The 22,781-nt window shown below is 42.4% G+C and overlaps 2 protein-coding genes across 2 annotated transcripts in view; one reads left to right on the top strand and one right to left on the bottom strand.

Annotated features, from left to right (window-relative positions):
* Positions 1–3,837: 3,837 nt before the first annotated feature.
* mchr1b (melanin-concentrating hormone receptor 1b) lies at positions 3,838–5,980 on the bottom strand. The gene is made up of 2 exons (XM_008285607.1): positions 5,923–5,980; positions 3,838–4,868 (listed from the first exon to the last, which is right to left on the bottom strand). Exons 1-2 carry the CDS (start codon positions 5,978–5,980, stop codon positions 3,838–3,840), a joined length of 1,089 nt encoding a protein of 362 aa, XP_008283829.1.
* Positions 5,981–10,310: 4,330 nt separating this feature from the next.
* The window catches only part of grb2b (growth factor receptor-bound protein 2b), a 31,918-nt gene continuing 19,447 nt past the window's right edge, over positions 10,311–22,781 (top strand). Inside the window, exons 1-2 of the mRNA XM_008285608.1 lie at positions 10,311–10,468; positions 11,975–12,235. Coding sequence (XP_008283830.1) covers positions 12,158–12,235 — 78 coding nt within the window. The 5' untranslated portion in view covers positions 10,311–10,468; positions 11,975–12,157. The remainder of the gene's footprint in view (positions 10,469–11,974; positions 12,236–22,781) is intronic.

Consider the following 22,781-nt stretch of genomic DNA (forward strand, 5'->3'; position numbering starts at 1 on the left):
CTAAATGATCAGCGTGATAACAGTTTAAGTCGCTCTCTATTAAACCCCTAAAAATGGTTTAAAATCAAGTTTTTTTTCACATAAATCGGCCCCTGCTTCAAAATGCCTTTAAATCAGTTGATTTAGACATTATCACTCTTGTGTGTGGGTCAGTGGGACCAGATTCTTACCCCAGATTTGGCTGTTATCGTCTCACATCATTCCCAAACATAAACATGTAGACCAGAGACTTCGTCCTCCTTATTCTAAGCCCAGCAGGCCGTTATCATCCACTGGAATTACTGATAAAAAAATAGTATGAGAGTATGTGTTTTAAGCCAACTCGGAATCCTTTTCTGAACCTGAACTGACCAGTTCTGGAGCCTAAACTTAACCAAACAATGACTGAAAAACAGAGTGACAGCAAAAGTCTTCAAACGCAGACTGTGAAGTTCCATTTTGTTGGTGCAAAATCCTAGATCTTTCTGCGTGGAGTCTCCATGTTCTCCCCGTGCAGCGTGGGTTCTCTCCGGGTTCTCCGGCTTCTGGTGTGAATGTGAGTGTGCTTGGTTGTCTGTCTCTAAGTGTAGCCCTGTGATAGACTGGTTACCTGTCCAGGTGAACCTGCCTTCACCCTGAGTCATCTGGGATAGACTCCAGCCCCCCATGACCCTAGTGAGGATTAAGGTGTAGAGATGATGGATGTATCCACAGTGTTCTTACCTCAACAGTGCAATATAGGTATACAAACCTTTTCATACAGCTTTTTCCTCAACTAACGAAGCTCATTTGTGTACATGCATGTCATTTGTGCCTGTATTTCCTCACTCGCTGCAGCTCGAGCACACCAGCTTGCCAGCTCCGAAGAAGAAGAATTATGAAGCTGACAGGGTTTGTTCCTTAGATTCATTAACCCTTCCACCCTAATGCTCAGCCATGGTGTCTACTGCTTTACTTTTACTCATAAAACCCCCGTATGAACACGTTAACAAACAGAACCTGATTTTCACTCTTAATAAAAACCTAACGGCCAAACTTAACATCGCTTCAAAACAAATAATGTGACTGCTGCTCTAATCTGCCTGGAACTCTAACTAACGCCTTCAAAGGAAGAATGTGACACACGAGGGCAGAGGAGGATTTATTAGCGGTGTCATGCAGTTTTGTGATCAAGCTTAATGTTCTATAAACACAATCACTCAAAGATTATCTCTCACCGGTGCTGAGAATACATAATTGCCTTTCAGCATGTGTGTGTGTGTGTGTGTGGACATAGTGGGAGGCTTTCTTATGATAAGGAATTACCATTTAAAAGCAATGTAATCCTGGCTTTATTCCGCTGTGTTCTTTTCAAACCAGTGCGTGTCCCTGTGAATCCTGCCTCCTGACATTTGGAGAAGCAGAAACACTGGCTGATGCAAATGTGAAAAGCCGAAAACCACCTTTGGTTTCATCTTCTTCTAACCGAGAATAAACCGATTTTTGGATTGAAATGTTTCACACTTTTATTTAAAAAAAACTAAAAACTTCACACTGTTTTTCTTTACCCGAGGCTGATGGTGACAAGGACGCGTCTGCATAAAAACTTATGAAACGAACCAAGGTTTCCCGCTTGGTCTTACAAAGCGAGCACGAGCTTCTAAAGAGAACTTTCAACTGAAGCCCATCACCTAACTATTTATAACTTTGCATTAAAAGCCTTTGACATTTGGGTAAAAAAGAGACTGTCTTTATCACCTCCTGGAGTTTTAATTAGCCAGTTAACAATAAAAGGACACGACAGCAGACATGCCAAAGTGCACATTTCTAAAGCAAAGCTTGTTAAATTCACAGAAACAAATGCCTCCATCAGAGTGTCACGAGTCCAACAGTCACAAAGGGTCAGCATCATGAATTTCCAGGAAGCGTGAGCGATGACGCCGAGCTGTTCAGTCGGCCTGCAGACCGTCATCCACGTCTGTACGTAGTCGATGATTTGAGGTGATAACACACCATCTAATAACCTGGTGCAGGTGTGTGAGCTGCCAGATGTGGTAAATACTCATGCAAACAGTCTCTTAAAATCACAGTTTTTCTGTCACAATATTCAAAGAACGACAACATTGAGAAGGCGACAAGCTGCACTTGATTAAACAGCGTACAGATGGACTCCATTAATTCACTTATGGAGTCACACAGGTGGCGTGTTTTTCTTTTCAGGTGATGATTATCTGGTGCTGTGGCCGTCTGGGTCCAAATCAAATACGACATCAAACAAATAGAAAGACACACACAATAAATTCTGCAGTCCAACGACACCGATTGCAAAACAATTAAAGCTAGAGTAGGCAGTGTTCCCCCCCCATCATTGGATATATGAACCTTTCAGCATGTTGCAACTCAACTGGTCTGAAAAGAAACCAAACCTCTGGTCCTCCTGCTGCTTTTATTCCTAGAAACCTTTAAGTCTGACTTACAGACTGCAGGTATGAGTCTGCCATGAGCTTCATGCAGCTTTTTCCCGCCCGTCTTTTATCTAAAATCCTCTTTATTAAGGGAAACAACCTCCAGGCAGTATGCTGAAGATGTGAAGCTTTGCAGAAGATTTGGATCTTTTAAAGAAGCTCTGCGAGGATTTGTTGGTGAGTTATTCATTTTAAGACATTCTCACCTTCCTGCATGCAAATGTTTCCAAGAATCACTATTTTTGAGGGATCGCCTGTTCTTAGCTAGACCGCTGTAACTGATTTTAAAGAAAGACAAACCTGCCATTTTCCCATACAGCAGAATAACTATAATGTGTAGTCAGACCATTCCACACAGAGAGAGTGGTCTGTCTATGTGAGACTATTAGCTCATTAAATGGCCGCTCCTAAACAAATGGGCCAGTAGGAAACTCCTCTGTCTTATCTGTATCATCAGTGGATGACGCTCCATTGTCCACTCGTATAACAGCGGCGGAGCCACGATTCTACACTTACAAAGAGAAACAAAGGTGCATGTTTGAAGGCTGAAGAGGATCATGACAGTCATATGTCTTGACTTAAGTCTTGTTTGGATTTTTACTTTCAGTCTGTGTTTGGTTAAGTTTAGGCATCAAAACCACTTGGTCAGGTTTACAAAGTTTGGGTTGAAACACACCCTGCCCTTGAGTTTACTGCATGTTACAAAGCTCACGTTTGTACCAGGATGCTGACTCTACCAGCGATGTCACTGATGTTGTTGGCCTACTGAACTGAGCATAAGGTGGAGGAGGTCCCTACTGGCCTACAACAGTCATTTAATGCCAAATGGGCTGATAACGTCCAAAAATCTCGCCCATGATGGGAGATAATGACAAGAACAGAATGTCTTGGCTTGTTGGGTTAGAAGGAGTTTGAATCCTAGTTGAAGCCATAAATGATTGTTGACTTTGAGCTTGATTATTATTGTGTGTTTGAGGTGCAGACACAATGTTTTATTTTTCCCTTTCTGGATTTCTGCCTACTGCAGCTTTAAATACGGTTAAATAAATATCTACATTTGTTGCAATGCAGAACAAAGTTTTGCATCTGATTGTTGTAATTTTGTTTGTGTTGTCCAGACTCAGTTTCGTCTGCTTCAGTCTGTAGCTTGCTAAAACTAAAAATGTCATGTGCCTCCTACAAGTTGACTGCTGTTCCTTTTTTTGTTCAGTTGCCGTTTTGATATCAGTGTGACTAAACAGCGATTACTCACTCTAAACATATCTCGGAATGTCCCAGATTACATCACCACCTGACATATAAATTTACTGCTGGGAATTAAAGTTCCTCATATGTCTGGATGGAAATGAGACCAGTCCATAGCGGCGGATGGCTGTTGGTCGGTGGTGGGGGTCGGCGGCGGTCAACGGTCCACTCAGTGCACAGCCACAGTGACAGGCAGCGTGTTTGGAAGAAGTTCCCTCGACGACTGCGAGTGAGATGGATGGAAGCTGTCCGCTGCCATCCTCAAACTCATGCTGCCATCGGCCACAGCGGGGGCGACCCTGAAGCCCCTGTGGGACGGCCGGATGGCGACGATGAACTGCCTCTTGAACGTTTCGCTTAAGACAATGTAGATAAAAGGGTTGATGCAGCTGTTGGCGTAGCCCATGCTGATAGCGATGTTGTAGGCGTACAGGAAAGCAAAGCTGGGCCGCTGCACTCCAAGGTGGGCCAGCTGCAGGATGTAGTAGGGCGCCCAGCAGATGAAGAACGCCAGGCAGATCGCCACCGCCATACGGGTCACCTTCCTGGCCCGCATCCTCAGGCTGCGCTGGGGCAGTGGAGCGACTGTAGCCGACACGTTCTGGAGAATCTTGAAGAAGACGCTGCAGATGACCACCAAGGGCAGAGCGAAGGCCAAGAAGAACTGGTAGAGGGTGAACCAGTAGGTATCTGTGGCTGGGTCGGGGAGCAGGAGGGCGCAGCCCACTGAGCCGTCCTTGAGAGGCATGAGTCCTGTGTACATCCACACCGGCGTGATGGAGACCAGAGACAACGCCCACACCAGCGCCACCGCTGCCCCGGCCACAAAGGGGGTGCGAACATGTTTGAAGCGAATCGGGTGGACGGTAGCCAAGTAGCGGTCCAGAGTCATCACAGTCAGGATGTAGGTGCTGACAATCTGGCTGTTGGAATCGAGCGCCGTGATCACGGTGCACATGGTGGCGCCGAAGCACCAGGAGCCGTTGCCAACGAGCTGGTGGATGAGGAAGGGCATGCCGAGCAGGAAGAGGAGGTCAGCGATGGACAGACTGAAGATAAATATGTCTGGTACCGTTTGATGGGAGCAGAACTTGGTCTTCTTTACAATGGTGTAGATGACGATACAGTTTCCAATGATCCCAAAGAAACAGATGACCCCGAAGATGCTGGGCATGAGCGCACTGTTGTACTGCTCATGGTCTGGTAAAGAGAAACAGAACGCTCCGTGTCAGTCACCTCATAAATCCTTTTCATACACTTTCTTCTCTTTGAAAAGAAAAGAAAAAAAAAAGCCACTTTATTGAATGTGAAAGAATAACACAGGTATAGATTGGGGGGAGGACACGTGGGGCAGTTACTCACACTGGGGTGACACAATATAAATGTTTCTGTTGTTGGCCAAACAGTCTTTTGTTTTTTTTGTCACTCGCTCTTATTATTTGCTTACGCTGGCAGGACTGGCGTCCACATTGTACAGTATAATAATAAATAAATGAGACTCTCAGTTGATTAACATCTAAAATGGTCATTAATGCAGCCCATGAGATAAATACAATTTAGATGAAAGAAGATAGGTACATATATGACCCTTTTGTCCAAAGTTTGTAGACATCACACTGTGTCCATGCAGCCTTTTGTATTTGTTTACTTGTGTTTATTTTGGCTGCAGGTTGTGGGTTGTTCAGCACTGGACTCCAGAGATTTTTATTTTTACAGTAGGTGTCATCCTTATAAACCTGATTCACACAGTTTCACCAACAAAAATATACAAACACACGTCTGCCAGAAAGAAAACATTGGATCTGACTCCAGTTCTGTGAGCTTTGAATATTTAAATATTGGTTGTGTCTGTGGGCTCCATCCCCACATGGGGGATGTGCAGCACATCTGTTCCCCCACATAGAGCCATGAAGCAATTATGGACAAAACAACGCTTCATACAGGCGCCAGCCTTTTGTTTTCCCCTCTAAAATATAAACTATAAGCTCATGCATTTAATTCATTATATCTTGAATCATCACCTGTTGCCTGGATTTTATTGATTGCTTTGCATAAATAAAGACATGTACACCACAAACTGATGCAGAAGATGCAAAACCTGGTGCATAAAAAAATCAACAGAATGCAAAAAATATTCCACACAAATAATAATAATAATATTAATAATAATGCATGTCAACAATATGTTTAGATTTATGACAACCTCGAATATTATTTCAAACAAGGAAAACAAACAAACAAACAAACAGCCTACCTTCTCCTGGACCATCAGGCGAGTTGAAGGATGAAGAATTGTTCATGTAGACATCCATGCCACAACCTTTGAGCTGCTGTTTGGCTGAAATATTCAATATAATGACACAGTTTACATAACAGGTTCCCAGCGACAGAAAAAAAAAAAAAATCCAATTAGCGACATAAAAAAACAAAAACAAAAAAAAAAAAAAAAAGTTGGCCTTAAAAAAATTAAAAAAAAAAAAAAACGCAGCTGCCCGCGTTCATTTACGGAGCTGAGAGATGCGCGAGAGGCTTCGCCGCCGCGTGCTCGTGCTGTCCGAGACTTGTTGTGAGCGCACGCGACCACTACAATGAGCTGACGTAGGGCGCGCGCCTCGCTCCGACTCCATGAGCAGAGGAGAGAGTTTTAAAAGCAGAATGTGTTTCTGCTGCTTTTCCTTCCTCCACAGAGAACAGCGCCGGACTGGGCTTTGATATTGTCCGCAGTAAGTAAAGATTAAATAAAAAAAGTTCTGAAAACAGGGAACGACCGCTGAGCCAGAACCTGACCTGTTTAACAGAAACACGGCCGGTCAAGTTCTCTCTTAATTAAGTCGTTTGTTGTTGGAGCCTCTGTTTGATTGTATGATATGATATGAAGTGGAGCTAATTATCCTCAATGCACTCTAATTAAATCCAATTCTCTGTGGCTGACTGGCTCGCTGACAGTAGTGCCAAAGCATCAAGGTTGTGTTAATCACAAAACAAGCACAACAAACAGGAAAGTGTTCAGCATCGTAATTCAGGATGGCAGACTAACAGAACATGGCAATTAGGACGAAGACACAATGGAAGTCTGTGTGTGTGTGTGTGTGTGTGTGTGTGTGTGTGTGTCATTTTTATAATAATCAAGATAATCGTGGTGCTCAGTAATGTTTTAATTATCTCCATTGTGCTGCTCTGTGATTGTCATCTGGGACGTTTGCAAAGAACGAGTCAATCTTTATCCAGTATTATTTATCTTAAATCACTTTTTAAGAGTGTCAATGGTGACATTATTTTCCTCCATCATAGTTTTTTTTTTAATAAACATGCTCCTTTAATCAGTTTTCACTGTCGAGGCCTTTATTGGCTTGAAAAGTATTAAAATATATATTTGCCCTGGTGGTTGAAAGCTTGTGAATCCTGCAAGAGGACACATTTTTGTGCTTATTTTCTTGCAACAAAAGCTATTTTTTGGATTTTTAAAGAAGTTTCCATTAAGATCAACCTGCAGAAATCACAGTTTTCATCATATATGTGGGAAAAAATCACTTTGAGGTTGACTTTCAAACTAGAAATCACATTTAGTGGCTGTCCGGGTCAATAAGCTCATCAGCAAACATCCATCCATCATCTCTACACCTTAATCCTCACCAGGGTCATGGGGGGCTGGAGTCTATCCCAGCTGACTCAGGGTGAAGGCAGGTTCACCTGGACAGGTAACCAGTCTATCACAGGGCTACACTTAGAGACAGACAACCAAGCACACTCACATTCACACCTACGGACAATTTACAATCACCAATTAACCTCAACATGTTTCTGGACTGTGGGAGGAAGCCGGAGAACCCGGAGAGAACCCACGCTGCACGGGGAGAACATGGAGACTCTGCTGTGGATATATGGGTCAATAAGCTCATCAGAAAACATGCATTTTTATTTATTTTTTCACAAATTCACCCCCTACTGGTGGTTGAGCTGCACCATAAGTGACAATTTTCTATATTTCTGCTCATATATGACCTGAAACATCATCAGATTTTCACACAAGTCCTTAAAGGGTACATAATAAAGCAAATGAGACAAAAAAAACCTCATACTTGATGTCATATTTATCAAGAAAAATGATCACATTTTATAGATCCATTGGTGGTAAAAGTATGTGAAGTTGTAGCACTTAAGTTGAAGCTGAAATGAGGTGTCTCCAGTCAGTGAGACGTGTGAGTGAGTGCCTTGTTTTATTTAAAGATCAGAAATCAATAAAAGTTTGACCTTTGCGGCATGTTCTGAGGATCTCGCAAAGAGAGTTGTTGAAGGTCATCAGGCCCAAAACAAGTCACAGAATCACCCTTTACAGAGTCAGAACTCCACCGAGCCACAGTCAGTCAGTCGAGGAAATTCAACCAACAACCAACAAACATCACTCCATGTCGTCACAGAGGAAACCAGGAGACCTTCTGAGTAACTGAAGGCCTCTGTGATGTTCATGTCCACCATCAGGAGAACATTAAGCAGCAGTGTTGTCCATGGCAGGGCCGCTCTCCTAAAAGAACACTGCTGAATGTCTGCAGCTCGATAAAGATCACGCAGACAAGCCAGAACGCAGCAGGATTGTTTTGTTTTTTTTGTAGGCGGGTGAGACAGAAGTAAAGCTTTTTGGTTGAAATGAGGCGCATGAGAGAAGATAACACCTGATGGTGGTGGTGTCATGGTTTGGGCTTGTTTTGCTTCATCTGGGCCAGTGTTTCTCAGTGTCGTTGACGGAGCAATAAATTGTGATCATACGTGTAAATTTAAAAAGAAAAATGTTTTGAGTGTAGTTGTTGATCTTAAAGAAGAATAACGTTCATGTTTGGAACAGCAAAGTCCTGCCTGGCCTTGATCCAGGAGAAATGCTGCAGAAGGACCTGAAGTTGAAGAAACTCCCTCATCCAAGAGTTAAAGCTGTTTTAAAGGAGGAATGGAGGAAAATCAAGACATTAAAAGTCAACATTCACATACTTCTTCCACTCACTGATGTGTAAACGTGGATCATTTTCCTCAAAGCTACTTTAATGAGCTGTGTGAAAATGTGAAGATGTTTCAGGTTTATGCAGAAATAAGCTTCACAGACTTTCAAGCTCAACTGTAAAATTAGCATTAGCAGTCCTCTGTGAAATTTACACATCAATCCTGTAAATATAGGCCTTTCTGATGGTAGCTTCTGCCCTGGTTGGCAGATGTGCGAACACACCAGGCCGTGGTTAAAACATCCCACTAGGTGGCAGCACAGTCAAAGGATTGCAGCTCTGGCCTGCTGTCAGAGGCCAGAATTAGAAGCAGATGTGCAAAAAATGAAAACAATGAAAGACGACCAAGTATCTCAACAATCCACCAAATAAAACTGATGGTTTATAAAATGTTGTGTTTTACCAGAAACACTCAGACGGCCGAGAACCCATCAAGAAACGTGTTCCTGAGAAGTTATTTATGCATTTTAGTAGCACAATAATCCAACTTTGTCTTGTCTATTCTATCTGGTGTTCGACGTATTAAGTGAATTAGACGATCATAAAAGCATTTAGTATAAAGCTGGGTACACATGGTGAGATATAAACTAGTTTTACTAACGGTTAGGGGTGCTCAATATATCATTTCAGCTCCAGTAGTCCATCATGACAACTGTGATGTGAAGTAAAATCAGCTTGAACACATCCTTTTTTAAACTTAAAACAGTTTGTTGATGTTCGGGCTCCATGTTGGAGCAGCAAAATAAGACAGGACCAGGAGGGAACCGCTGGAAAAGATGATTTGATTGCAAGAAGAAATCACCAGCACGACACAAACCAACACAAACAATTTGTTTACTAGTTTAAATCAGCACTATGAAGCTCCATAAGACCTATGGGGTGTTAGTTGACTACTATTCCAATAATTGATTGATTGATTGATTGATTTGGGTGATTTTTCAGGGAAAAAAAGGAAAGAAAACATCTGATTCCAGCTTCTAAAATGTGAATATTTTCCGTTTAACGTATGGTCTATTAATCAACTACTATTCCAATAATTGATTGATTGATTTGGGTGATTTTTAAAGAAAAAAGAGAAAAAAAACTTCTGGTTCCAGCTTCTAAAATTTGAATATTTTTCTAATGACCTATGGTGTGTTAATTGATTAATATTCTAATTATTGATTGATTAGTTTGGGTGATTTTTAAAGAAAAAAAAGGAAAGAAAAACTCTGATTCCAGCTGTTAAAATGTGAATATTCTCTGGTTCCTGTTTATGACAGTCAACTAATCTTTGGTTTTGGGTCAAAACAGGACATTTTCTAACATTTTAGAAACTAAACAACTTTCTAAAATGATGTTTTAACCTTTTATGCAGATGCATCCACAAACAAAATGACACCAATCACTGTAGGATTAGGAATTATTTCCAAACAGAGTCATCTGCTGATTATTTTTTACATTATATTACATTATATGGCAGAAAAACAAAATACCGCAGTGTCACTTCCCCCCACCGTGTCTCGCAGCCCCACTACTGATAGTTATTAGTCGCTTGTGTAATGCTGACCGACGTGGGTGACAGTAATGTGGAGGGTTTGGCACACAGACTGACAGGGAGGAGCTCCAGTCACAGCAGCAGGCTGATCCTCGGAGCTCCGTGGAAGGAAGCGGAATTAAACGTATGCTAGCAGCTAGTTTTCGGCTCTCGGGTCGGGGTGGAAGCGACACCACACATACATCGCTGGTCGGCTCTGGAAGAGGAAGCGCCGAGCGGATAAATTACAGTTTTGTTTGTCGCGGTGGCACCATCGAAACGGAATATCTCGAGCGGTGAGTTTTTCCCCCTTTGTGCTTCGGCCGTACGCAGAAGTTGTGTGCTGTTGTGTTTGATTCCGCGACGCAGGCTAGCCAAGTTCACAGCGCTAGCTCGGCTAGCTGCTAGCAACAACAGCTTGCGCTATGAAAAAAAAAAAAAAAAAAAAAGGTGTTTTCTTCCTTTTCACATTTGCCAACGTGAATCTGGCAAGTAGGCCTCGAGCGTTTAAAAAAAACTACCCCCCGGGTATCACAACCCGGGACGCGGCTCTCGGTAACGTCGTCGTCCGTTGCGATGATTTAACGGGGGTTTAAGTTTGATAACCGCACCGCATCGCAGTTATTGTTATCCGACCGTTAGCCGGCATGCTAGCTGTAGCGTTCTAGAACAGTGGGCGCAGTCTGCCTGCTGGAACGGAATCGATCCGCTCAAAGTCGAGGGGGGAGAAACAGTTTTTACAAAAATTAACAAATAGATAAAGAGGAAAGAAAGAAAGAAAAGGGAAAGACAGAAACGTGCTCAAAAGCGGTGAGTTTGCGGTGCTAACGTGTTGACATTTTTGACAGCGAACAATCACGAGAAGGATGGGACGTTTTTAACGGTAACTACAGGCTGCCTCCGTTTTGAACTTCCCGTTTTTTTTTTTAATGACTTTGCTTTTCATAGCACCTCTGTAACTCGGTTCTTCTTTGTCTTCAATATAAAAGGTGTACCGGTCACAAGTTGTTATTTAGAGTAGCACAGCAGTGTGTCAGGACTTATTGTGTGTCGCTAACACCGAACCCCTTATCTGTGGTGTGCTGCTAGCTAACGGATGAGCTGGTTGTTTATTGAAGAGGTGATATTATTTTAATTTTTTCTAGTGATACACCCTGTGAAATCTGTACATCTGCCTCTCTCCTCTCCTCTGTTGTCTTCTGGCTGGCTGGCTGGCTGTCAGGTTTAATGGCCTTAGTGTTGAGCCCATCAGAGCTGCACGGTAGCATATTAGCAAACAAACCTAATTGGATAACGTAGCTTTATCTATTTAACTCAGCAACTGTAGCTTTAGCCGGTGTGTCCATGTCAGCTTTTGCCACTGATCTTTGGTTGCACCAGGTGGTTTGGATGCCAAGAAGTTCTGGAGGTACTGTCACAGGATGCTTTTATCTTCTGATGGATGTTCCTCAGATTAGAGACAGCAAACAATCCTAAACAGTTGAGAAGGACCATTAGACATGTTTATGTTTTAGATGTTAGATCCAAAACTACTTGTGTGCTGTTTCCTTAAACAGCTTCATCACATCACGACTACACAATTTTCTCTGCGCCTGACTGTACATAATGATTTACCCTTGAATGGTTGATGAATTTCAATCTGTCAGTGGTTGGGAGATGTTTTAAAAAGTTAATTTCCCATCCTGACATGTTGAAATGAGAGTTCAGTGTCTGAATGTTCATTAGAGTTTCAATATTTGTTTTCTACAAACAACTGTACAGCTACAAACTAAGTCTGAGCATCATGTGGTTCCTTGTTCCAGGTACCTTCCTGTGACCTTTATGTGAGGTCTAAGCCCTAAAGAAACGGGTCATCGACGGGAGGAGAGACTCGGGAGAAAAGCGTTCGACCGCAGAAGGCCTGGATAAGTGTTTTTTTTTATTTTTTTTAATCAGCCGCTGAAACACGACTTCAGAAGAGCAGTTTCCAGCACGCGACAAGGACCATGGAGGCCATTGCCAAATACGATTTCAAAGCCACTGCTGATGACGAGCTTAGTTTTAAGCGTGGAGAAATCCTCAAGGTAAGTGACAACCGCTAGATGGGTTGATGCTGAGGCTCGTCTTACTCATAGCTTTGGGGAATGTACTCCTGCTGTCGGTTCTGCATTATCAGCTCTGTGCAAAAGGAAACAGTCCTATCAAAAGTAAATAAAGACGGGAAAAAACAAGAACATTGATATGTTTTATATCACCTGTGTAAAGCCAGTCGCATTGTCGCACAGTAGCTGGAGGCACCTGTCAGCCAGCATTTATAGAAGAAAAAATATGAGTCAGTTTTAGCCTAAAAATCCAAAACACTGCTGACGACACACACACACGGTAATTACATGTGGCAGCAACATTTTAGGCCGGGATGCGGTGGCCTATTGTAGGACAGTGAAATAGTCTAAACAAACAACGTTACTCTGCAAAGGCACGGTGATTTAAGAGGCAAAAGCTGCAAGGTCTTCCATTATGGACTATTTAAAGAGCTCTCTGAATCCCAGGCTCGTCCTATCCTCAGGCATGAGAGGCTTGTTCAGAGCTTTGTGCGTTCTTGTTGGCTGTAAAGTCATTCGCTGACCTTGATGAGATGGCCAAGAATACTGAAATCTTCCTGCACAACGATTCTCTTGGATTTAAACGTGACTGTTATATTCACCGCTGGTTAGAAAATACAGTTATGAAGCGCAAAGGTGACGACACACATTTAATATTTCTGTATTTTCAAGGTATGTAGCCGAAAGCTTTGTCTGCATTTGATAAAGCGTGACTTTAAGAATTCCTTTTTGTGCCTCCTGGTTTTGAGGTTCGTCATTTAAGTGAAAGTAGCTCTCAGAAGCACTACTTGAGCTTTTGGTGGAGGGAATTACCCCTCATGCGCCGGCTCTGTTGGTGCAGAACCGCTCGGCTTGTTGTATTTTCAGTGTAACCTGTCACGCTGTTTTGATCATAACAGTAAATTGCTTTTACGAGCAACATCTGCTTCGCCCTGACATACAGGTAGACGGGAAAACGAGGACGCTTATAGCTAACAGTGTTATTTTTTAAAATTTTTATCTTAAGCGTTTTTAAAACACAGTCAGCTGTTGTGGATGAGCCGACTGTTCTATCAGGGGATGACTGCTGCTTTTCTCCGAAAAAGAGATTTGAGCAGAGCGATTTGAAAAGACTTCTTATCTCAGCAGGGGGGAGGCCGAGAGGGAGAGAGAGCGAGAGGGAGAAAGTCAGCTTAGGAAACACTGAGCTAAATACAGCGCTAAATAGGAGCTCTTTTAAATTTGCATATGAGAAGAGAAAGTACTGTACGTTACGTCTGATTTCAACAGCCAGCTGCCCTGATGGAAAATCTCAAGCTTCTCACCAGATGGCAGAGTTCCATCCAAGAAGTTAATGGGAAATACCAAAGATTTTTTCCCTTAATTGACACCGTTACAGATGAGATGTGCCCACTGATGTCTGGGTCATTAAGACGAAGCTCATGTTAAATATGTTTAAGCATACCTGATGTTATTTTTACAAAATCGACTTTAGGGTGTTTTCAGCTCTTGTCTCTCAGGAGTTTGTACAAGGCAGGTTTTACTAAAAATAAAATAGTCAGTGTGACGTGTAACTATGTGGAGCTAGAACATATCTGCTCACAAAGAAAACCCTACACGCGACCCTCGTCAAATGGCATCGTACTGTAAGCGCGCAGCCTTTAAAAGCTGCACAAAATAAACGCATTACAGTTTATGTCTGTGCAGAGAATGGATCTAAAAAAAGGGGGAAGGAAAGCCAGCACGAACGTCGCCGCTAGCGGTGGCCACATTTCATCTGAATCATTTGTTGGCCGCTTTGCCCACAGGACTCGTTTTTGAGTGGAATGAATTGGCATGATTTTTGTCAGATGCCGCCCTCCCCCACCCCCACCTCCTCCTCCTCTTCTTCTTCTCTATTTCTTTCATCTTCTTTTATCTTGTTTCCCTCTTTTGTTCCACTCCTCAGTACATTAAAGTCCTGAATGTTTCTAACCTCCAGGTAACTTGTGAGAAGCTGGAAGGAACACGCTGCTGTCGTTTATTGAAACACACGACGTGCACTGGGACCTTATTGAACATGTTGTTTAAGCTTTATTTATTCAGAAACTTTTAGTGGGGAGAGAGTAAAACAACTGAAATCATAAATATAGATTACATAACCGTCCCTAACTTCTTCTAGCTTAAGTGGTGTTCCAGTAAAACGCTGTGTAGTGCTGCAAACCAGCCCTGTGACGAGTACGTATGAGAAACTTTCTCTTTTCTCCAGCGAGAGCGAAAGTGATCAATCGGGTAGCGCTGTGGTAAACAGTACCCAGCAGCTTGTATACAGGATATTGCCATAATGTAAAGTCAAAGGTACGGCGGGCTCTATAATGTCGTTTTTTCTTCTGTTTTCAAATGAGAGACGAGCTCTTCTTCTCCTCGGATGTAAGCGTCCACTTTGCCGAGCAGCTTGTCGCACAATCTGCTGTCTAGCCTTATTCCAAAGTATTAATCATGTTCTGTATTGATACGAGTGGAACCACTTGTGAGATGCACACGTTTAGTCCTCTTGGAGTTTAGATTTTTAGACTGTAAATTAAACATGCTGTTGAAAGTAATGTTGATAATCTGTCAGCAATTAATTCTGATTATTCAACTGAGCAGTTGCATCACAAAATTGTGCATTCGTCAACTTTACTAAAAGCAATAAAAAGAGAGGACATGATGATTTTTGCGCTTTTTTTTTGTAATTACTTATTGTAAAGTTTTAAACAGTCTTGGCACCAAAGTATGAGGAAGCCGACCAACCAATAACCTAAACGGTATGGCGTCGGTTTACCAGGTGTTACCCGTGTGTGTGCTTTTTTTAAATAATTTTTCTGCCATTTTTTCTGCATCCGCTAATTACTTTAAAGCAATAAGCACAACGTGAAGCTACATCTGTTTGTCCTCGCTGTCTTCCGCCGCCAGACTTTGCTCTTTGCACTCTGCTTTTCAGATCAGTCGGACACTTTGGTTGCATAAGAGTTGTTTAAACATCAATAATACTAAATTCCTCTCTCAATTGACTGCATTACCATTAGTGAAAGGACACTATCAAAAGAAGAGCTGCAATTATACAGCACCTAACAAGTCAAGGTTATTTAGAGTTGTTCCTGTTTGCTTTAGACGTCCTTATTGCTTCGCTCGATGCTGTGCCTCGCAGCCTTACGTATAAAAACCTTATTGAGGTGCACTATGCTCGCTGTGGCTCCTTTGCTCCCATCACCAGAGCTATCTGTCTGCTGATACTAATACTAAATAGCTGTGCTCTCGGGACAAAGACTCCCTCTCATGAGAGAGCAGCCCTGTGTTAAGGCTCGTCTTGTATGTAGGATCCTTAACTTCTCACCATTTTAAGTGGAGATGGCGGCCGTGCTGATAACTAACCGATGATATCTGTTAGGTGTTGTGGATTATTACTTTTGGACGGCTGGTTTTATGTTGATTCACTACCTGTTAGCACACACTGCAGCAGCAGCGTAATTTTGTTAATGATTACGGTGTGTTAATGATAATTTGGTGTCGATACAAAGGCTGCAGACTGACTGCATGCTGTTGCAGTGCAGTTTTAAAGTACTATTTACACGGTGCATCTTGTCTTTGCTCTCTCTGCAAAGGAAATAACTCATGATCCTAGATTGCGTTGACCATAATTCTCTCGTGGCTTATCAGCTTAAGGTATAGCACTTGTAGATGCGCTTGATAACTTGACAGCTCAATAGCACTGAACTGCCCGCTTCGCTGAATGTTATCAGGAGCCTTCCAGTGCTAGCTGTTAGCTACGGCCACGTTAATGGTTTTATTGTAAAACCACATTTTAAACAAACATTATCTCCAGTGTGCAGATGACTGTTCCAGAAGTAATCTACACTTACGGCCATTCAGTTGAATTCTGTCAATTTGCTTGCACATGTAGGCAGTAGTAGTATGATCAAGTTAAGTTATAACTGCACAACAGCCGCTGACAAAGACCACAGTATGCACCGCCTGTTGTTTGTTATCCACGTTGAAGCTACCGCTACATGTCAGAGCCGATGTCTTTGTTTTCTCCCGCATCAGGGTCACAGGACAGGAGTGTGTCGAATCAGTAGTGAACCCGGCCGGTAAACCAACGTGGGTGTCTAGAAGTCACAGATTCTCCCAGTTTGGACTATAATCCTGAACTTTTCAGATTAAACAGGGTTGGCAGTGTTTCCTAAAGTCTCTGTTATAGGTTTGAAGTAGTGTGGACTTGAAGAATAAATATAGCAAAAGTTATATGCTTTAAAACAAGTATTCGTGTGAATGTAGTCAAATGCATACATGTAGGTGTTGTGAAAGTGTTGCAATAATAGTTCCCACTCACGATGGCGTCAGACTATGGTTTCTAATGTACCAGTAGACCTTCAAAAACCCCCCTCACATCCTAAATACAGCTGGTAACCCAACATTGATCCAAGCAGCACTGAGCCCCGAGTTGGGATTCACAGCCTTGATAATCACGCCTTAGACTTTGCATTTGCTATACACAGCCTCTGTGGGTTGATCCTGTAGGCTGTGTTTTTTTGCTCTTATGTTTGGCGTCAGCAGCACAATTACTTATAGTTTGAGTGACTCACTAAAAGTCAGAAATATTGCACACGGACCCAGCTCTGGCTTAACGCCGCAGTTTCTGTCCTTGTTTCATTTGCTTTTAGAAAAAAAAGACCTTTTATGTAAGCCTCTGTCTGCCGCTGTGGGGGATGAAAAGGTTGAAATCCTTCGTTGACCTATTCAATCAGAATGAAATCTGCATGTGCTAATTTTTTTATAATCGCCTGCCATTATTTGGGGATTTTCAAATAAGACGGCACGTGTGTCTCAGTAGATTCAAATTATGCTCGAATGTCATGAGAATGTCTCTTATTATAGCCAGAATCTTCATTAATAAGTTATAATTATTGATGCTGAGACGCCTAAAGGTCAATTTGGTTTTCTTTTGTAGTGATTCTTAGACTGTGATCAATCATACGTTTTATTTACTAAACATATCGGCGACTACTTTCTTTCATGTTGCTTCGTTAGCACACAGTCTTGGCTTTCATCACACGAAAGGAAGACCATATTCTCCAGCGCCGCGAAGATATTTAGTTATCAGATGCCACAACTGTCAGCCAGATAGTAAGTTCTGTGTCGCTATGAGTCACAGCTGGTTGACCAGACTATACTCGCCGCTAATTTGTAGCCTTGAGTCATACGCCAACATTTAGTTGTCACATTTGCCAGTTACTGAGTAGTGAAGCAGCACACAGGCTCGTACCGCGCCGTCTTGTCTTCACATGGCAGCGCTGAGCTTACCTTTAAAAACTAAATAATAATAAAGCAATTTCCTTTCATGTAGGAGGAAATTCACTATATGTAATAAATGAAATAAGAGTCTAATTATGGGTGTGTACATTTATTGCTGTTGCTGCTACCTTCCTGTTTTATCTTTACAGCCAGTTGTTTGACCTTTACGGATTCTCTCCTAATCACAACGTATGAACAGATTTATTGATTAAATTTGGGCCTAGCGTTCGACGGCACTGAAGCGTGGGTTTAGGATATTTTACAGTATCGTGTGTGGGCCCAAGACTCATTTGCATAATGCAGACAAGCTTAGTTTCACAATGTGATTTCCTATCATGCATAGACGAAAAAGGGGAAGGTGGCGAGGTCTGCCTTCAAATCTGTCTCCTGTAACTTCAGTGTGTTTGGCTCCATTAAACCGTGGGCTTGGCTTCAGTTACGGAAGTTAACATTAGTTGTGCACACATGCCTGACATTTCCACTGGACATGTATAATGTACTATTTACTGTAGAGATGACTGAGTGGCAGCTTCATTGTTTTAACTAGTTAAGGTGGATAAACACAGCTAGCATGACCTGTTAGCACAACATGATGACACTAAAAATCAGTGAGGGCTCAATCTTTATTCACAGCAGCCTGTTGGTTTACTTAAATATATAATCAGTCAGATGTTTGTCTAGTGACTTCTGGGTTTTTTTTGTGCGTTCATCCCATGTTAGACTTTGCAGTGTGGCTTAATCTATCCTCATTTAACTCTTTTTATGTGTCAGAAAGCAGATCTAGAGGCAAAGCAGCAGGCGTGCGGAGGCCGCAGTCAAGTCTGGCCATTGCCCTGAGCACTGTGCACTTGTTCTCATTTCCTCCTTAAATAAATAAAGATTACCAGCCCTTCTAGCCGGCAGAATTAGCTCCCATTAATAGATCTCTGAACCCTGCCCATATAACATGATCTAAGATCCGCCTTTCCACTGCGCTACTTCTGCAAACTGCTGTCTGCAGAGTCGGAGCTTTTCTTTATTTAAGAAGACTGTTCAGCTTCTACCACTGTGTCAATATTATGTTGCAGCCATTAATAAAATAATATGCCATAAAATTCTGATTTAAAGTCGTCTAAGGAGTTGAATGAGAGCTTGCCAGTAGATCACCAACACAGTCTGGGATTGTCAAGACACTCTGTGGTCATTAAGGCAGGTAATTGTTCACTAATAAAAGAGGAGATGCAAATTAAATATCACCTCCCAGAGAAAACGCAAAAAGAACCAGACATCAAGGTGCTGTTTAATGTTGGTTAGAATATTTATTTAAGAAGGCATTTCATTTATAAGTGACACTTGAGTAAACATGACACCCCTGTTAGCAGCAAGACTTTGTGAAGAACCTGAAATGATCTGGAAAATAAATAAAACAAGAAAAGCGGCACAATGCTTTTTGTAAGGTTTCTACTCCAGGTTCTGAGATGTTGGATTTAGCAGATCAGTTTCAGGATTCCTCCAGTTAAAATTTCCACCGTTTCAGGGTATTTAGATTGCAGATTTTAGACACAGGCTCGTTGCAAAGTCAGTGTGAATATAAAATACCCACAGAAATGGGTTTTCCTTGAGAAGAACACCACTCGCTCGTCCTGCTGCCCCAAACCTTTTTTTTTTTTTTTCTGAGCCCAGGGTCAGCGCTGAGTTTAGTCTGTGGTAAAGTTGTCTAGTCTGTCCCAACATTAGTGTGTCCTTGTTTCTGAACGCGCTTATGTTAATGCTACGGCTTCGCTGTTTCACATCCTGTTTGATGTGTCTTCCAACCCCCAGCAACTTCCTGTGGCTCCACAGCAAACTCCAGCAGCTCTACAGTCTGCACACAGCAGCACCGCATTCACACCGACGAGCAGGAGCCTCGTCTTTTCAGACAGCTAGAGTTTAGCTGCCGCGTTACTCGGAGTGGAATTGCAGTAAAATTATTTAACGTCTCCTCTTTTATAGGTGCCCTGTGACAGACGTTATTGTGGCAGATGGAGCTTTTAAGTGTTAATTCAGCACTTTCTTCTGAGACCCCCCCACCCATCCCATGATTAATGACAACCCGTGTCATTTATTAGTGCTTAGGATATCGATTTCCCCTCTCTGTCCGCTTGACTGTTGAAGGGAAGGGGGAATTTTATCAGCGCTACCTTGTGCTGCCTGCATGTCTTGATTATCCAAGATTCACTTAAAAGACTCATTAGCCATTGTTAGAGTTTGAGCTTTAAGCCCAGACTCAGATCCTACTGTTTGACTTTTCTTTTCCTTTCCAAACACGTTTAGTTAAAGTTCGGAGCAGTGTTCTGTGGGTTTCTTGGCCGTCTTTATGAAGCAGCAGTGACCGTGTGCAGCTTAAGGGTCAATAAATCCCCGCTATGTTGCTCATTGTGCAGTTTTCGATACAGATGAGACTCGGTGTACTTACGCTGCCAAAGGCCTTGTAGGATCTCACTGGAGTCTACAAGACTGTGTGTGTGTGTTGCTCACATTTGCATAGCAGCAGACTATTTTCTAATTAAGTGCTGAATCTCTGGAGAGAAAGCTTAGATAAGTACATTTCTCTGACTTTGTGCTTCTGTCTTTTGTCTGCTTCAAACTGTGATATATCGATGTAAGAAAAACTCTTCAGAGTACAATTTCTGAACACAACAAACCTTTTTTTTTGCTTGGGACTGAATGAGTCGATACTTCTGCATCACAAAGATCCAGAAATCTGTTTTAGAGGTCTTCATGGCTCCAGGAGTTTGTGTCCAGCCCCAAAAAGACCCCAAAATTTGCTACCCAGAACTAAAAACAAACCCATCTACTATTTGAAAGCTGGGCCCTGGATCCAACCAGAACACAGACCCAATGTTCACCAACATCACAGTTGATAAGTTAGCATCAGTTAACAGGTTGTCATAGCAAAACTTTGTGTCTCACTTGGTGTAATGTTAGTAGCCCTCGTATAATCCGTCATTCTGGTCGAGAAAGTTGGTCAGATGCATCCAGATTTCTGCTATGTCGCTGGCTGAAGTAGCGTGGCTAATTCATATGTTATTCCATTGTGAATTTGACTTGTGAAAATTGCAAATATTGCCTTGGCATAGTGATGGAGCAAAGTGTGTTTCCTGTTTTGCTCCTTTTTCGTTGTTGTGCTGTTTTGTGCAGCTGCTCAGAGTCGACGTACAGGCAGCAGACATGCACTAGTTACTAAAACTACTCACTTGAGCCTGATAGCTGCTCAACTGGACAATGTTTAGTATGTCAGCAGTCATGCCTACTGTTTAAAATCATCTGTTTCTCCCACTTTTCTGCGGCCTGCTTGCTCAGAACTTGTCAGAGCAACAATTGTCGGTGCTGAAGAACACCTAGAGACAGAATACGTAGAGCAGCGCCAGTACGACATGACTCTGATGTTTATAAAATGAATTGCATTTTGTCATTGGTGGCAGAAAGATGCGTACATGTAGACGCAATACAAACATTTAGGGGGGTACTAGACAATGCATATATTTGTATAAGGGGTTGTATATTTATTTGTAGAGGGACATGATTTCATTATAGTAGTAGTAGTAGGAGGAGGAGGAGATTACCCGGTTGAAAGTCAGTCATTTCCTGATGACTAATTGGTTATGCAGGTGATGCACACGCCTGGAATGGTCCAAAGCCAAACCTTGCATGTGGCTCTCAGTTCACACAAAGCTGCACTAGACAGATGCAGCGGTTTTGAAAGAGCTTCTTCGTGCTTTATTTAGGCGCTTTCTCCAAGTACTTTCTTAATCGCTGGAAAAATGACTAGTGTACACATGCCCGAAGGATATAGGCACCGCGGACACCCTCTAATCAGTAATCCAGCACATGCAAGCTGTGTGGTTCATTAAATTAGACATCTAAAGCAGGAATTAGTGGCACTCGGGGTCGCTTGATTATCATTCTTGCACGTAAATGTCCCGACTGACGCCAGCATTTGTGTCACAAATCGAATAGTCGTAATAATAGTGAATGTTACTGTACATCTTTAACATTCTTTCTGGCATCTTAAGAGTAATAAAAAGAGAGAAGATGTCTGTGGCTCTACAAATACAGGGTACGTGTTGCATTTAATGGGGATCAAAAACAAATCTGTGCACTGTGGTGATGAAAAGACAACTTTGTCTTTTCAGTGAACTGATGGAATATCAAACAAAACAAAAAGTAATGCAGTTAGCCGGCTAACAGAGATGGAACGCTCCGCAGATCACAACATTGCAGGCCTGCTCTGAAAAAGAAATGCCCCCATTCTGTGTTATTTGCCCTTGAGGAGTTTTCCTAAGCTGATCACAAGGAGTGTGATTCTTCAAAGCGGTCCTGTGTCGTCTCCACTCTCTCTCTTGTCTGTTTGTCTCACCCTCTCTCTCCCTCTCTCTCCCTCTCTCTCTGCTCGTGTCGCCGTCTCTCGCTTCTTGCCGTTCGACTCACTTGATCTGTCTTCCGTCACTGTGCCTTGTTTTCTGCCCTCCTCTCGCTCCTGCTGCCTTTTTTCTCGGTAGTCATCCCCTCCGAGTGTTGAGTCAGAGAGCTGTAATTAGGTCTCACTCCTTCTCATCTCCGCATCGCTCCCCGCTGATGTGCCATAAAGACACTGACAGCTGTATTTAAACCAAAAGTTAAAATTCTTTCTTTCTCTTTCACCGCCGGCTTTAAATTCCAAGCTGCAAAGCATGTGGGTGAAAATAGTCCAAAAATGATTATACACACAACTTAAGCGGCCATAATGACCTGTATTCCATGACATAACTGGACCATCAGCTTCTGGATCACACACTGACTTGTTTTTGAGCGTTACCTTTGCCTCAGACAGCAACAAGCCCAACCGTAATGCTTTATAAAAAGTTGTTCCTGAACACCCACAGTCGCCTCTGCTGTCACATCTATTTACTTCACAGCAGATTCTGTCCCTTTTTAAAGCTTGAGCCTTCAGAGCATATTGCTGAAATGAACTGCAGCGAGAATTCTGATAAACAACATCATGATGTAAGAGAGCATCCTGCTGCCCCCAGCTGCCGGATTCAAATTGATTTTGAGAAGAGATAGGGTGATTACAGCGAGAGTAAGGCCAGAATTATGCTTCCATATCAATTATCACACTTTAACTGCTAAATGAGTTACTGAGCTGGTAGGTTAACCATTTTTCTGACTCTTTTTTTTTTGTTTGTTTTTGGCCTTTTTGCCTTTATTAGATAGGACAGGCGAAAGAGAGAGAGAG

The sequence above is a fragment of the Stegastes partitus genome, unplaced genomic scaffold (genome assembly GCF_000690725.1).
Source record: "Stegastes partitus isolate 25-593 unplaced genomic scaffold, Stegastes_partitus-1.0.2 Scaffold410, whole genome shotgun sequence".
Lineage (NCBI taxonomy): Eukaryota > Metazoa > Chordata > Actinopteri > Pomacentridae > Stegastes > Stegastes partitus.